At 43.6% G+C, this 17567-nt stretch overlaps 1 protein-coding gene across 22 annotated transcripts in view; it reads left to right on the plus strand.

Moving 5' to 3' along the window:
- The window catches only part of LOC135244961 (neurexin-1a-like), a 312297-nt gene that overhangs the window by 243188 nt on the left and 51542 nt on the right, over nucleotides 1-17567 (plus strand). For 14 of the 22 annotated variants that reach the window (XM_064317659.1, XM_064317660.1, XM_064317675.1 and 11 more), the window contains 3 exons: nucleotides 6417-6588; nucleotides 14481-14570; nucleotides 16484-16794. In XM_064317659.1, coding sequence (XP_064173729.1) covers nucleotides 6417-6588; nucleotides 14481-14570; nucleotides 16484-16794 — 573 coding nt within the window. The remainder of the gene's footprint in view (nucleotides 1-6416; nucleotides 6589-14480; nucleotides 14571-16483; nucleotides 16795-17567) is intronic. The other 8 variants (XM_064317681.1, XM_064317668.1, XM_064317677.1 and 5 more) reach the window with 1 other exon arrangement.

A 17567-nucleotide genomic window follows, 5' to 3' on the forward strand; every position in this document is an offset into this window, starting at 1 on the left:
TCTCAGAAGGACGAGAAGATGTGAATATCAAAGTGTGTCACATCTTCACATCAGTGGCCTCCTTACGAGAGAGAGCAAGAGAAAGCGAGATAGAGAATGAGACAGAGAGAGAGACGGGAAAAAAGAAAAGTTATTCACGGAATAGAAAATCGGTGTGCTAATTCATTATTTTTTTAAAATAATTATATCACCTTTGGAATTTCATTAAGGGTTTGAAAATAAAAGAAGGGAAAAGCTGTCAGTGGTAATTAAAAGATAAGGGGTAAGAACAGAGCCTGATTTCTCTGCTTCTCAGGCTCATTTTTCACACTGTGGGGTTTAGGGAGCTAGACACAGGACACCCCTCTGTCCTGAATGAGGCCAGAATAAGGTCAACCTGCATCCTGACCCACAGAAAAGCACAGGAAGCCCCTGCTGCCACAGGTAGGACAACCCCCCCATGTCTAAGCCCCGCCCCTTCAACCCCTGGCCATGACAGGCAGAGGGGGTGTGCCCAGGGCCTGTCTGTCACAACAGCTTATTGCCTTAAACAGAGCTCAGAACCTGAGCAGGCGTTGTGCAGCTTGAAAGGGCTTATGGGTAATCACACTTATGGGTAATGACTGGACGCTCGAGGGCGGATGTGCTCGGAGTTCAGGGTTCAGTACTTCCTGTGCTCAGTATCTCAGGCGGTGGCCTCCTCCTGGTCTGTCAGGCCAGGGGTGGATCCAGCACTGAGACAGCTTGAGGCAGCTGGGGACTTCAGAGGGAAATGACATATGTTCCTCCCGCCCCTGAAACGTGTTTTTTTGCTCGCCTTTGCGCTGAGGGTGGAGGCAGCGACGCGTGGGCGTGGCAGCGCGTCGGCATGGCGACGCGTGATTGTGAAGTATGAGACCTGACAGGTGCGCGGTGCTCGGCCCTCATAATGGCCACCTGTTCGCTGCGTTAGCCGGGCGCTCCGCTCGAAGCTCTGTGTGGGGATCTGCACCAATAGGAAGCCTCACATCTGTCTGAACATCACTTACGGCCTATAGGCTTTTAGTCTCAGCTGTTCCCGGGATTTAGGATTCAGCTTCCATACAGAATAATCAGCATTTGCATTTGATTCGGCATGTTTGCATTGCCTTACAACGGGTGTTTGATCTCAAAGAAGATTACAGGGGAATCGATCGATGTTTGCATGGTTTCTATAAAAGGTAGCGGTGTTATTTCCAATGAGTGCTGGGTTAGGAATAACACAGGGCAAGCTCACTCATTTATCTTTGATACAATGCTATTGTTTCTCAGATGAATAACTTGTTCAAGGAGATTCCTAGAAAAATCGCTCAAATTTTCTCTCTCCGCTGTGAGTTTTGCTAAGACCTATCCCACACACAGCAGTATGTATTGCTTTGTTTGTCAGAGAATTCCCCTAGATATGATGATTTGATTATATATGTTGCTCCAAAGGCTTCAGTGTTTGTTAAATCAGATTTAGCGATATTTACAATGGGTGGCATTTGATTTGTTTTCCCTGGTGTCAAAAGTGCTATGTTTTTATATTGGCTTTTGCAAACATAAATTGTCCATTGTGTTTGTCTCACAATAACAGTACATGGGATTTAATTTCAGCTAGTTGAATGGCCTTTTTTTTTACTAGCAGCAATGACGTGCTGGTAGAAATAGATGTCTTTGGATTATCTAATACAGTCCGAGATGTAGAAGCAGTGGTGGTTATGTTACGTCTTGGGAATAACAGTCCTACGCCTTATAGTAGCAACAGCAGTGGACCAGCACCTGTGCTAACAGCAGCAAGGAAAGCAGTCGTGGTTGTACAAGTTGCAGCAGCAGTACATTTAATTAATTAATTGCAGTAAGAGTGATAGGCAGAGCAACAGTATCAGACGTGCCCATAATGGTGGTAGCAGCAGTGCAATATTTCTCGCGGAAGTAGCACTAGCAATGTTGCATCCCAACAGTGCAATCAATGGGAAAACATTAGCAAACAGCTGCAGAGAGCACCAGAAGCTAACAGCTGTGGTGATGAGGCGAGAAGCGAGCCGGTCTCCTCCTCACCTCCACTCTGTCGCTTAATTAAATTCCATTTCGGCTTGACGAGCGATTAATCACGGCAGCTTGGTTAGTGGCAGGGTCATATTGATTATTGGGGTAGACTATTTATTACCCCAGGGGGCACTCTGTGCAGTGACTACGTTTACCAGGGCATGAGCGTCTTATTGATGGGGGGGGGGGGGTGGCATTGGGTGCACCAACCATGTTTGGGCGACTTTGATCCCGACTTTGTTCCCGTACGCACCCCGGAGCTGAAGGACCCTATTCTCACCCTCTGCGTTCTTCATTTTCACTGAGCACCCCCCCGCCCCCCCAAGAATACATGAAACAGGCCCCCTGCTGCGGAGGGAGTGATGAACCGCTTAAAGGAAGAGTAGAAAGGGGGGGGGCTGGCGGCGCCCAGACTTCTAACGCGCTGCGCCGTGGCGACGGCGGCGAGGGGGGGGGGGGGTACTGTCGCGCTTGGGAAATCACGCTCAGACTGGGAGCGCGCGCCCCCTGCTTTTACCGCGATGGGCAGCAGGGGATCCTGGGTGTTCATTCTCAAAAGGCCTGCCAGCACCTGCCAGTTACCAGCCCTGCTTCGCCATTTTGAGCAAGCATCGCAAAACAGCGCATTAAATGCGAATGCATCTTGCTTTTCAAGAGCCGCTACTAAGTGTCTGCTGTACCTTTTATCCAATACAATTGATGCCGCTGAATTTTATGACAGCACGTTTCTCTCTCTCTCTCTCTCTCGATCTTTCTTTCTTTCCCTTTTAGTAACTTAGGCCTCCTGTTCTTTTAATTTGGAAATTGAATAGGTAATTTGTGACTAAATGCGCTGAATTTATTAACGAGACTTGGGGGAGCATTAAAAGTCCATTGAATGATGCTATTAAAGTGCCACTTTAATTGGTTTTTCTGCCACTAAATCTGTTTTTCCGCTGCAGGTAATGGGCCCATAAAAATATGAATTAGTGGGTTTTCTTTATGCGCTTGACAGTCCTTGGATGTAGGTGCCCCTCAGCCCCAATCACCACTCCCACTGCACTGCAGACCAGGAGAGCGCACACTCACCCACGGCAACAGCATTCTCACGCAGGCTTTCCCAACCTTCGCTTTTTCTCCCCCATACTCGGTTACAGACGGCAGCTCTCAGACCGCCGCCGTGGCACTCAAACTCACTCACCGGCGGCTGAAGCACACGGAGCATGGAGTCTCTAGCAGCCAGGAGAGTGCTTCAGTGCGATCGGCACACAATGCATGCCTCACAGAACTACAGGAGAGAGCTCTCGCCGATTGGCTGCGCGACGTACCTCTCATTCAGGACACTGCCTGTGGCCACCTGTAGATTAAAGTAAACCTACTCCAGAAAGAACAGCAAATGAGCATACTACAGTCATCTCCGTCCATCTCTCCGTCTCATCTAAAAGACAACTGAAATTAGTAGCAGTAGCCAAGGAATTTGGCTTTTTAGTGAGCTATTAGATTTTTCTTTTAAATAAAATGCTGTAAACAGTAAAAGCGTTACTTTTATACAGAAAATATATTTAATAGTTTAATTTTGTGCTTCATGCAACATTTCTGAAAACTTGTGAGCTGCTGAATTTTTGATTTCGGTCACTGTGACAGGTCGTCTTTTCTGTACTGAAACCAACCCTGGTACTCTCTTTGCTGATGCAAAGTTATTTAATATCACTTAACATCTCTATTCTCTTGCCACTGAGAGCACAATACATTTGCTTGTTCACAACATTTGACATGTTTTGATCCATGTTAATGAAGCAATTATGTATGTAGCAAAGAAACAGATAAACTATAAACATCTGTCAGCTATGCAATCAATTTAATTTACCGTAGGCTATATATTTATACACATAAGACAATAACAGGAATGTAACTATTTTCTGAATGTTTAAAAAAGAAAGCCAATTAAAATTAAAATGAAGAAAAGAAATGGCTTTTCAGAGACCTGACTCTTGTATCCGAATGCACAGTTCTCTAGCGCCCCTCCCAGCCAATCACAAACACTCAGTTTAAAACTAGGAAAGCCCCTGGCTTGCAGGCCTGTTTACAATATACACTGTATGGGCCTACTAAAAAATAAAGCATCAAACATTTCGTGGGTCCATTACAGTTACTGGCCATGTTAATATCATTCGTTAAAGCTCGTGTTCTCGTACAGTTAAACAGGCTCCAAGGCCTCTGCAGCACACGATGTTTAGCGTGAGTCTTAACCGAGTACATCTTTAGGTGAGGCGGTGTGGAAATGGCCTCAAACGGAGTTTATCTCGTAGCTCGCGGCGTCGGGGCGTGCTTCGCCGTGGGCGTTCGCCGGCGGCGTTAGGAGCTTTCCGGCGTAGCCGCGGAGTGGACCGGAGATCCGGCGGTCCTGCCGCGGCGGTGCTGACTGGATAATGACATGCAGCGCGCCACTGGGCTGAGCCTCTAACCAGATGTTCCCTTTATCGCTGCTAGCGGGGGAGTCGCGCGCGCCGCTCAACTCAACCGGATCGTTTATCACGGGCTCCGGCGCTTAAATCCAGTAATCCGATCTCATTACTGTACAGATGTGTCTGCCGCACGCGCTAAACAGTCCTTGGGCTTGCTGGGGCTGCAGGGGGGAGGGCACGAACAACGACTCATTTTGTCTGAGAAATGTCGAGAGATCGTATCTGATGTTGCGCGGTGTTTTATTTCTTTTTCTATTTTTTTGTGAATAATTTATGTTACGGTCTAAATAACTTTCACTCTTGGGTCTCAGTGGGCTTGCTGTATCGTGTCGGAGAAATGCGTGTCTGCCACTCGATTGGTTTGTGGTAGCAGATATTATTATTCTTTTTTTCTTTGTTCAGCAGTAATTATTCCACAAATTAAATACATTTGTGTTTGGTATCTATTACTCTGACCCTGACTATGCATGTGGATTTAATTTAGCTTTGCGATAAACTGAATATGCAGTATAAACACGCACGTTTTTATACCATTGTGAGTTTCACAATCATTTTCCCCTGTGGTGATTTCATTACGTGGAATATTCCGGCAATGCCATGTAAATGGCAAGACAGAGGTAGCTACTGTGGCCTAGCTGCTCATAAAGAGAAACGCATAGCTGACAAAAGAGACGAGGCAGACAGTGAGCCAGGCTGTCCTTCTCCCAGGACTCATACTACTCATTTAAGGGTGGAAAAATTCCCCGCGGCGCTCAGGTATCTGAAGCCGCTCTCGTCCCTTAAAGCATCACGCGCTAACGGGCTTTGTTTGGCGGAAGTTTTAAATCGCCTCCCACTTAATTGGTTTAAGCTGAGACCTGTGCTTCTAAAAATAAGCGGAGAATTGCTGCGCGGTGATGAATCTCTCTTAGGGGGCGGGGCTGACGTTCTGCCGCGAACGCAGGCTCTGAGGAACCGAGCCGGGTTTACGCAACACAGCCAGGGCTCGCCAGAGCTGACTCACCGGCGTCTGGTAGTCAAGTCCATGATTTCTTTGCTAAAAATGTAGGCCTATATTTTAATAATGTTTTTGACGCATGTGTTGTTCTTAAAGCTACTGTAAAATGGTACTTTGTTTGAGTTTTGTTTTTTGCGCTGTTCGGCTTTTGTTCAGCTTTCAGATTGTACCGTACATGAAGTTACAGTGAACAGAAGAGCAGAGGCAGACAATATTAATATCACGTAGGCTATATTAATATCACTTTGGCCGTATGACTTCCTTCTCATTGACCAGAAAATCAAGTCAAACAGCATTACATTGAGGTCATCATCCTTTTAAGGCAATTCAATTACTGGGTGTGTTCTTTTTCTTCTTTTTTTTCAGGTTATAATTAGTGTGTGTCTGATGTAGCTTGGCACCGTCTGGGCCATAATTGACTGTAATAAGTGAGTGGAGTCTTAAACAAAAGTAAATGTTTGCACAGATACACTATGGGCAGACTGGTGCAGAAGAGATAAGATGAAGATCCATCTTCGCCATCTTCAATCCATCATCGCCACCATCGCTTCTCCGTCAGTTTACAGATAAATTTCACTATCCCTGAGGGCTGCTCTTCTTGACCTTTGGGTGTTTTGGTCTCTGATTATATCCTAATTAGAGTGCACAAAAGTAGTGTTGTTATGTTTTTATCCTTCACAGATGCATGGCTAGTTCTGACTTTGTGGTAGCCTGTCTTCACTGAAGACATTTACATGATTGTGTGTGCTTATGTGTATATAAATAATTGTTTATTAATTTGTATCATTATTACGATTGTTGATAGCATCATCATCATCATCATTATTATTAATCTGTGTTGAAATGATTTATGATGCTGTTCTGATTGTTAGAATGAAGGCTGCTGCCTTTACTGATCACAAAAAATATATAATTTTTTTTTTCTTTTGTTTTTGTTTGTGTTTCTACAGGAAAGGGGCAATATCGGAGTTGTATTTAATGTTGGAACAGATGACATTAATATTGAAGAAACGACAAAGTTTGTAAATGATGGGAAATACCACATAGTGCGGTTTACGCGGAGTGGTGGCAATGCCACACTACAGGTGGATGACCTGCCTGTCATTGAGCGATATCCCACAGGTAAGGAGCCCTCCTCTTTCCTCACTGCATCGCTTTTCAGTGTTTACCAAAGAATAACTTACCAACTCAGACATTTCAGCCAGGCATAATAGGTTTTGAAATATTTGGAAGGACATATAAAATTGTGATCCAGTTGTTTTGTTGGTGCATAATAATGTGTTTCTCTTTCCTCATTAAAACAATCTTATTATCCTTATATTAGTCTAAAATGTCAATATGTTAGCAAACATGATGACTGTCATCTGGAAAAGGCTCTAAATGTCAAAGTGCAGGTTACTGAATTCACTAACATTTAAAATGCTAAATGACTTTGACAAAAGCTTCAAACTTTTCAAAAGGCATTAATGTAGCAGTGTTATCACTTGGTCAATTAATTTTCTTTGTATACCATTATGTGATTGGAAATTGAGAACATTTAGACTCTCAGAAGAGCTAAAACGCAACACAAGAAGTGAATTATTATTATTGTTATTATTATTATTATTAGTAGTAGTAGTAGTAGTAGAAGAAGAAGTAGCAGTATTAGTAGTAATAGTAGTAGCAGTAGTAGTAGTCGAGGTAGCAGTACTATTCATGATAGTAGTAGCAGTAGCAAGGTGTACAGCAGCTATGGTGGTATTTAGTTCTCCTGACACAGTTTACTTCTCCATTTCCGTCACAGTGAAATATACATCCCCGTCCATTTAAAACACACACACGCCCCGACGAGGGGGGATTTAGTCTCAGTGGGAGCCGTACGCTTCACCGGCATGGTGCCTGGAACACACACACACACACACACGCTACGCACCGCACTTCACTCTCTCCCTCTTTACGACCGCAGCAGACACACTCCTCCTTGGAGGGCTTCTCTTCCCACGCAGCACGACAGGGCTCTGGCAGACAATAGACGTTACTTCTGACGGAGTCGCCGCTGTCTGCCGTGACAGAGATGCCTCAAAACCAAGACGAACGCCCGGCCAGTCGAAACAGGCCCCCTTCAGCGTGTAATGTTTGGTGACCCGCTTTGGGCTTGCACATGGCTTTAATCAGAATGAAAGGGGTTTTATTTCACCAGCTCGATCGCTGTTCTTCGCCTGAGGTGTGAAAGGGAATTAATGGCTTCTGACTTCCCTGGTACATGGAAGAATTCACCTCAAGGTTAAATGCTTAGCTACCATACAAACGTACATGCATACATACATACACACAGTCAGTCTGAACCACACACACACACACACACACACACACAACCATACAATACCTCTTCCTCACTGAAACTTTTGGAAAGCTTTACCTCAGCAGCCAACTAGTAGAAGGAGAAGCTAAAAATGGGCATTCTGAATTTCTAGGAAGGCTTGTGTGAGCAACACTCATCACGCTGTCTTTATTCGGGCTGAAGTAAAGGCTGAAGTAAACCTGTAAACATGGGTCTGTACTAGCCAGAAGTAGTGTCCTAGCAGAATATATCTCCTGCTCTTGTGTAATGTGGTTTTAAATCCATTATTTCCATAATTTCCCTCTCTTATGCCATTGTTTTTAACATTCTGGTGCTTTAACATGTCACAGCTGGGCTTATGCTCTAATTCCAAGGCTGTCGTTCTTGCCCACGGAAGCTCCTGTGACCAAAGGAATCGTGAAACGTTATACAAAAGGCTCAAAGCTTTATAAAGCTGTTTTCATTGAATTTCACATTCTAATTTGGCTTCCCCATCAATTATTCTGCAGTCTTTTTGCAAAACTGTTTTTCAATTTTAAGATTCATTGCTGCTCAAAAAAAAGGGTCCAGCAGGAAGTGAATTCATTTAGTTAAAGGTTGGTTAGTCTTTTAATTAATTTGGAGTCGCGGGTTTTCATTTTTCAAGGCGGAGTAATTACAATCCTTCACTAACCAAAGATTCATCTCGATGCAAGATTAAATTCATAGGCAATAAGAACAGAAGAAGAAAGGAACTTCAGACACCCTTAGAATCAAGAGGCCAGAATTCATCCTGTTACGTACACTGGGAAAGACAAAGGCGTACAAAGCCTACGCGGTACAGAACCATTTTCGCTTTGTTTTCAAAATAGCTACCAGACCACCTCGTGACACTGCATTTGCATAAATAAACAAGATAATTATAAATGCATTACACTAATGAAAAGCAATTAACGGCTGTGTTGCTTTGCCATTTACACGTTTTCAAGCGGACAGAAAAGGGTAATAAACTTTTTGTGTGAGATGTGCTTCATCATTGACCGCTCTCAGAAACGTAGCTCAGTTTCCTTAAGAGAAGAGCTCATCCATCACAGACAGCAGTTCAGGATGGTGGACAGGATTAAAATGACTCTTGCTGCTTGCCAAGCCTTAAACATGGCCAGGATTCAGACAACGTATTTTTTTAAAGCTCACTATTAAATGGAAATTCTGATTCAAGTTAAAGTTCAGCAGTTTAAACGGTCTAAAACAGTCTTGCCACAGATAGTAAAGAAGGAAATGAGCACTTGTACGTATTTTTGAGTCAAAGTTAAGGATGGTGAATGCAAGCCTAAATCGCTATACTATTGTTGCTGCAATTGCATGTTGCAAAACTGGGCTTCTTTTTGACTGCTTGTTAGTTCAAATGCATTATTCATTTGATTTATTTGGTGGCTTTCCCGGGTTATCCCCCCCCCCCTGACACTTTCTTTATACTGACAATTTTGTATTGCTGTTTGCTATTAAGTGCCGCAGGGAGAAATTAATGTTAACTTCTCAAAATATGAATCTCAAACTTTTAAAAAATTTTACCCCAAAGCTTGCCAAAATGAGGTTAAGAATTTGTCATGTCTGCCTTGCGTTAATCGAGATTTGATTAACTTCTAAGGAAGAAAAAAAAACAGATAAGCCCAAATGAGTTACTTTTTTTTTAATGAGAGGAAGAGAGATAAGACTGACGTGTTGTATGTAATTACTCATTCTTGTAGCATTGATTTTCATATGGCTTGCTACTGCTGGAAGAGATAAACATGGCGCGGTTTAAATCCTCTGTCCAGCAGATCGGTTGGCCGTGTGCAGGTGCAGCTGACATGAAGCGTTGTGTCTCATATTGATTCATGAATATTCACAAATGACATGGCGCAGCGTTTTCCGAATACGTGGCATCAATGACATACGCGGAGGACAGAAACGTTTACACCGCCATTGGACCTGACACCTGTTCAGATTAAAACCGTTAGAGCTGACGAAATGCGGCTGGCATATTTAAAATAAATAAATAAAAAACTTTGAGCGCCACCGATTTCACAGCCCACATCAAAAAGACAAATTAGCAAATTAATTTGTATTATTCCATAAGAGCAAGTAATGAGGCCTCTGTAAATACGCTCATTCCTAAAGCAAAGAGCGAGTCCAGCGAGTCTGTGTTTGAGTCCCAGTCGCTGCACTGCTGGCCACGGCCGGAGGCCCACATTGCCGAGGCAACAGTCGGCCCAGCCTCGCTGGGGGACAGGTGAGCAGGTGGACGAAGACTACTACACTGAGCCTACTGTACTTAGGTAGACATGCTGACTCTAAACATGCTGAAACAACAGCAGCTGTCTTCTGACTCACAAGACTTGCACTGAACAGAATTTATTCTGAAAATCATTTAATTGGCCAATGTGAAGTTAAAATACATATGTAGCATTTTAAGACAGCTAGTCGTGTACCCCGCGCACCTCTCTGTCATCTATACACCAGTCTACACACCACACAAAAGACAGCTGACTTGGTCACACTGCAGGTGAACTGCAATAAAGATGAGGCCCCATGCTTCTGCTGAGTTTGTGCTGCAGTAACTAAACTACCAAATGCTCCCATTTCCAGGGCCTATCAATTCTTCATTGGATGCCCAGCATCGATTTCAGCCAGTTGATCACAGCAATGATAATAGTAATGGTATGATAATGACATCAACGATAATCACATAATCACGGTAAACAGTGATGATAATCGCGGTAACCCTTTTAATGGCCAATATAGGGCCCTCTTACCCAGCACCCCCTTCCTGCCAGCCAGGCCATTACATCACCCCCAACCCCCCCCCCCCAGCCCATTAAAAATCACATCTCAAGCAACGAGCGGCTATTAGACCGAGTCCTTATTCCAATTAAAGCTGTCCTGCGCGCAGGACAATCGCTGATGCGGCCCGATATGCATCTCACTGCTTTACCGCTGCGCACAGAGCCGGGGCCTCCGCGCACGCTCCCGGAGTAACGCGCTAACAATGCGTCCATTAGGGGCCGGCGGGCCGCGGGCCCGGCGTCCGCTCCGAGCCCGCCAGCCGTCAGCGCGCGGCGATAATGGAGCGCGGGTCCTGCCTCCGCCATTAGGCCTCATCAGCACGTCTCTCTCCCTAATGCGGCGTTCCCGCTGCGCAGCCCTCTCCGTTCTCCAGTCAGAGGGACGAGCGGGCCGGGATCCAGATGGCGTGAGCCGCCCCCCCCCCCCACCCCCTCCCCCCGCCCGGCTGCGTTTCAGCCGAGGTTTATAAATCCGCTGCGGCGGTATGAAGACGCCCAGGCACTGCGGTGCGCTACACAACCCGTGGCCGCGGTAGGTGCAAGCGCATACTGCGATGCCGCGCCGTTTTTCCACGCGGCTGCGGGAGCCATTTTGTCCCGTTCTCCGGTTCCTTTCCCGCGTTCGGTCTTGCTCACCGCAAGCACGTTTTTTTTTCCGCGGGTTTGTAATGTGACAAAAGCGCCGCCTTATCGGATCTCTTTATTAACAGAGAAAAAACAAGCGGCGTTCGGATGGCGCCGGGTCGCCCGGGACAACGCTCGCCGCTCGCCGCAGCCTGGTCCGGGGAGATAAGCCGGTCTGTTGTGGAACCCGGTCTCGCGGCGCGAGGTGTTGCGCTGGTCGGGACGCACCCAGATGAATGGATCCTGGGACGGAACCGGGGGGCTGCTGATAACGCCATTGTTAAATAAACCCGAATCCTTGGCATGCCGCTCCTCCCTCGGGGGGGATCGATACACGATCAGGGCCTGATTACATTCACACTTAATTAACCCGGCGCTAAGAAAGATGGAGAGGAGGTTCCGTCTGAGGAGAAAACAAAGGTGGCAGACACAGGGAGAGAAGTGGACTTGGGGGGCCAGTCTGCCGGGTGCCCGATGCCCCCAGCTCCACTGAAAGGCTGCGTTTCATATGCTAAACCAAATGCTCAAACAACATGGGTGCCATACTCTGGACCCCTGGGAAGAAGTGGAACTGCAGGCACACCTTTGCCAAGCGGCTGTGTGCATGTGTGTGTGTGGGTGTGTGTTCTTTTTACCCTATTTCTCTCTCCCACTCTCTCTCTCTCTCTCTCACTCACTCTCCCTCGCTCTTTTTATTCCTCTCTCTGTCTTTCTCTCCCTGTCTTTTTTTTCTCTCAGGATTCTCATTTAGTGTTTGCATTACTTGCCAATAGCATGAAAGGATACAGGGTACATTCTTTTCCCTGCAACCCTGTCATTTTGAAAGAGATTACTCTTTTGTCAGAAGATGACTGGGAGGCATAAACATACAAATAGTCTTTTGACTGAGGGCCTGGTGCAGCGGAGGGGAGGGGAGGGATGCCGTAAATAAGTGAGGGAATAAAAGCGGAGAGAGTGGAGGGGAGGAAGGGCCACGTGTCCTGGGGCATCTCGTGCCCCGTCCTCCGTGACACGCACGCCCACGTGGCCCGTCCCACCCGTGTCCCGCCCCGGGCCCTTCCGCACACCGCCACTGACCCCTTTCGGGCCGGGACACCATGGAGCTGAGACCCCAGCTGACCACCTGTGCTCCCCAATTTTCTTTCTTTCATATCATTTTTTTTATTTCGATTTACAGTCTCTCTCCTAGTATCCATCCGATATATATCAACAGTCAGTCTCTGCTTTTTTATTGCACTGGTGCAGTGTGCTTTTGTTCAGTCCAGTTGAATACATGCGCGCATGTGCACGCATGATCACACACACACTCATACACATACACGTGTGTACAGGCAGCCAAAGAAACAGACGTTTTACTTGTACCAGGATGTGCCTGGACAGCTCTTAATTTTCACTCAAAATTAAATGCTGGTGTTTATTTCATTCTTCACAAACACAGTTGGGGGCAGTCAACAATCCCCCAAAAAAACTGAGGGAAAACCTGGTGAAAGCAGCGAAAACACCTCAGCTCTTGGGCTTATTTATAAAACAAAAGCTGCGGACGAATGTCGACAGATGTGAGCCTGTCTGTCTCTCCTCCTCGTTCCACGGAGGCGGCCGGCTGCCTTGGGTCTTCCGCTCCACTTAGCCGCCCGGCTCCCTCGCTTTCCGAGAGAAGCGGCCACACAGCTGCGGACTGGGAGCGAAAGAGGAGGAGATGCCCCCGCGCGCTTGTAGTTCAGGGCCTCTGCCCCCCCCCCCCACCCTTCCCAGACGCGATTAGGAGGGCCATCAGCCGGGCCCATTCATACGGCCCGCCCGCAACCGCCATCCGGTTGCCCGCGCCGACCTCTCCCTCGCGGCCCTCCCCGGGTCCTCGCCGTCCTGCTAAATTACTGCCACTCCCCTCAGCCTTACCTGCTCAGACAGAATTAATGCAGCCGGACTCGACAAAACATCGTCAGTCTGCTGGAAGAAAGATCTCCTGGAAATGCAATCACGGAAGACAATGCTGCAGAGAAAAGCCTCTCAGAGGCCCACTGCTTTTTTTTGTATTATATATTTATTTATTTTCGTACAGGCAATTCGTCATGACAAAAGGGATCCAATCTCCGAACCCTACCTCCCCGCCAAACACCAAATCCACAAACATTAGTTCACAACTCTGCTTCAGCTCTTCCGATCAGCTTCAGTATGGCAAATAAAGCTTCTCCGTCCACAGTCACACGTTTCCTTCAGAACATTTGGTTTTAGGAAACAAACACACGCATATCTCCTACTGGCAAGGTGAAGGTGAAGTATTATTAAACCAAAGAGAATTCATGTTCCACCACTCTGTTTACTGAGGGAGGTTCTGTGCAAGTAATAATCATTATAGTCCGTTATGAAAACGTAGTGTATATTTACAAGAATTAAAATCCACAGGGTGCAGAGACAAACATGTACAAAACATGTTAGCTTGCTTCTTGGATTTTGGTGATTATATGCAATTATGTACTCAGACACTCCATAAAACTGTAGGGCATAAATGGAGGGGTTTCTGTGGAAAACTGATGAAGCTTAGAACATATTATGCAGTGCATTGGACATGTTTGCTCTTAAGTCTGAAGCTTTTGTCAAAGTCACCTCACTCAGGTTAGCTCTGTTGTATGATGTGTGTGTTTCGGCTGCCCTAACGATTTCATTTGTTTCCTGTCTTTATTCTGAAAATTTCAAGTGTTCTCATCGCTGAATTTACTGTTAATCTATTGTTACTTGCTAATTAGTCTCCTTTCTTAATGAAGATGGATGAAAATATGTTTCCTAGGTGTCATGTTTTCTTCTCTAAACCACTAACTGGGTGCAAAAGGTTGAATGTATTTTACAAATAATAAATAAAAAAGATGTTTCTTCTGAGCAATGTATAACTAGATAAAAAAAATCTGCCAAAAAAGAAAAAAAAAAGAAAAAAGAAAATGAAAATGAGATTTATTTTGTAAAGATATGATTTGCATATGTTTAAATTTGTGGAATGTGTTGGTTTATAACTTAACTTTATTAACCTAGTGGACAATTCAGCATACTAATTCTCAATTAATATAGGGTTAATTTGTTTGATAAAATAAAATTAAATGATTTGAGTGAAAAGGTTTGATCAATGAAATGTTGTAGGTAGCTTTGTTTTTAAACTTCAAAAATTTACAGTACAAAAAACTTGTGGCAGTTGTATAGCTCAAGCTTTAAGTATTAACATTTAACCTTTGACCTTACAGATTTTAACCAATGAAATGTCTCTTTAAACTTTAAAGGCAACAATGATAACGAACGCCTGGCGATTGCTAGACAGCGAATCCCATATCGACTTGGTCGAGTAGTTGACGAATGGCTACTCGACAAAGGTAAAAACATTGATTAAAACTTCAAATAAAAATAATTTGAACATAACCAAGTAATACTTTGTAACACCAATAAACCCAAAAATATAAATGTCCTGTAAAACTAAATAAAACAAAACTATTTAAAACTGAAAAATGTAGCTTGTAATATTTGCACACATTGCATAATAATGTATTCTTCTATTAAGAAACACCAGCTGTTTAATACGTATTTCCTGTTAACTTCAGGTTAAAGGGACTGTAAATATAATTCTAACTCAACCTCCTGAAGTAGTATTAACAATATTAACAAAAAATATCCATAAAGTATTCATAGCATTGTTGTTCCCTGCTGTAAACGCATAAATGATCAACTTAAAAAGCTCCAATAAGAAAATTATATATTTATATGTATTTATGTTTGTAGTACATTTTATATCCATATATTTATATTTATATATACATTTATATATACATATATACATGTATGTTTTCTATTTATTATTGATCATGAAAATCGCACTTTTTAAACTTATAGCTATCATAAATAGAGTGCAATATTAATTGGCATAAGAAATGAAGTCCCTTTAACAAATATTGCAAATGTATAGAGGGAATTCGGAAAAAGAAAATGTATTTTAAAAATCAAAACATTAATTTTTTGCATGCCTCTTTATGTATTTGGTAAAACCAAAGTGTAATTAAAACGAAAAATGTGCCATTTTGACTTTTTTCATTGTTTTTGTTTTATTTTCAGTTTTTAATGGACTTAATTCCATGAATGACTCATTTGTTCTGTGCTTCATATTAAATCATATGTAATTTGGAACATTTTGTTTATAATATAAGTTTAAATTCTTGCCAACCTTTGCTAAAAGGCAATCTAAGTTACATGGGTAGAGTATGTGTCTACATGAATATGTTTTTACAGCCTATTGATAATCAAGAATCAGGCTACAGTTATTCTTACTTAATGGGCTATTTGGACAGTCTCAGCAAAATCCACAAAGTAAATTCGGGACACTGGTCATTTTTTAAACAATATTGTGAAGTTAAAAATATTTAATTATTCTTAAAAAGTTTAAAAAGTTAAAATGTTCATTAAGTCTGTAACGAAGTAGACCTCTTTTACAAATCAGGAAACACCAGGCAGTTTCATTTTAAACAATATAAAATATCCTACAGTTACCATGATATTTTTCATAAAGAATGTCAGATTTTGTCGCTTGACTGAACTGAAGAACTCTCAGACTGATGCAGTCATGCTATCTGATCTTGGTGTTCCCTACAGCAAGTTTAACTTAGGCCACCAATCTTTAGAAAGGTCCATTTTAAATGTAGTTCTATAGCTATAACAGGCTGTTGTGAAATAATTATTTAAGGATAAAAGTAAGAAAAAAAGGGTCTGTCATCTGTCACAGCAGCTTCAGGTGAATGAGCATTACCAATAATGAATCGTATAAATCATGTTAAAAATTACTGCCCAAGATTGTCTCTTTAATTCAGAAAATAAATTGGCTCTGTGCTGTATATTATATTGCTTTCAATTAAAGCAATTTGGATGCGGCTCTAACTACTAATTTGATTCATTGTTTTTGATTTTTTTTTTTTTTTCCTCAGGAAAATGGTTTATTTTCAAATTGATTTGATTGTCCTTTTAGCAAAGCTACATTGATTTAGGGCTGTTCTAAATGTTTTCTTTCTTTGAATCTGCATTTCATAAGCATCCCATTATTACAACGGAGATAAATTACAGGGGCCAGCACTGGCATCTAGTAATTTATCGCTTTCATTAGCAACTGGGCAAATAATCCGTCTTCTTCGCCGGCGTGATTATTTCTCATCACTCTCCTTTATTTTCTCTCTCTCTCTCACACCGCGCGTGTCAGAGTCCGCAGTTCAACACCTTCGTTTGTATGTAACGTTGTTCCCCGCAGGACGGCAGCTTACTATCTTCAACAGCCAAACCACCATAAAAATCGGGGGCAGGGACCGCAGCCGCCCCTTCCAGGGACAGCTGTCTGGCCTCTACTACAACGGCCTGAAGGTGTTCAACATGGCGGTGGAGGGGGACCCCAACATCCGGATCGAGGGCAGCGTGCGACTGGTCGGGGAGTTGCCCATCACGCCCCAGTCCAGCGTCACGGCCAACAACCGCTCCGAGACGTCCACCTCCATCATGGAGATCACCACGACGACCGCCTCCAGTCGCCGGGGCAAGCAGCCTACTCCTCGTGAACCTCAGCAGGTCAGTCTCAACTCACGTCAAAAATTGTTTTATTCGTTTCGGGGCTTGTCTAGTTCTGCTCCTCTCCAATGAGGTCCTCTCTTGGGTCAGGATTTTATCAGCATTTGACTCACAATTGAACTTATTTCTTCGCAAATTGGCAAGTTCAATGAAACTGTTCGTGGGGGGAAAAACTGCTGTAAGTCAAAGTTAATGATATATGTTGATTTAATCCAGGCATTGATCATTTAGATTACATTTGATTCTCATTAGTAACTTTTCTCTCAGATGCTCATTTGAGATGTTTTCAGATAGATGTGTGCTTGTCATTCTGTTCCATTGAGTTTCTTTGGTCCTCAGTGTTGAGCTTGTAATTTCCTCAAATTTACTGCTGTTCTGTATTGCTTCAGCTGTTAAACCTTTGAGATTTCCCAATGAAGAGAGGTCAGGCACACAATTATATCATGATTGTACGTGAAAGCCTGCCATGCAAAATGGCTTTTAAATGGGACACCCTGTGTTAGCTTCTGTCTTTGTAGCATGTATTCAGTTTGAATTGCGTGCAGCACCAATGGAACATTGAGGAGTAACACTTGATTGCTTTCTTCAGGTTAATATTGTATTTATTCACATGAATTCCATTTCATAGCCTACTATAAGTCGTTAACATGGTTAGGGCTGCATTCGGGTTCATTATAATGTTGAGTACGAGTGATGTTGGTTTCCTTTATTTTATTGTGGAATGCAGGTCTTGAAACTTCAGCACTGTTAACTCTTGAATGACTGGAGTGCCG

Source organism: Anguilla rostrata, chromosome 18 (genome assembly GCF_018555375.3).
Source record: "Anguilla rostrata isolate EN2019 chromosome 18, ASM1855537v3, whole genome shotgun sequence".
In the NCBI taxonomy this organism is placed as follows: domain Eukaryota; kingdom Metazoa; phylum Chordata; class Actinopteri; order Anguilliformes; family Anguillidae; genus Anguilla; species Anguilla rostrata.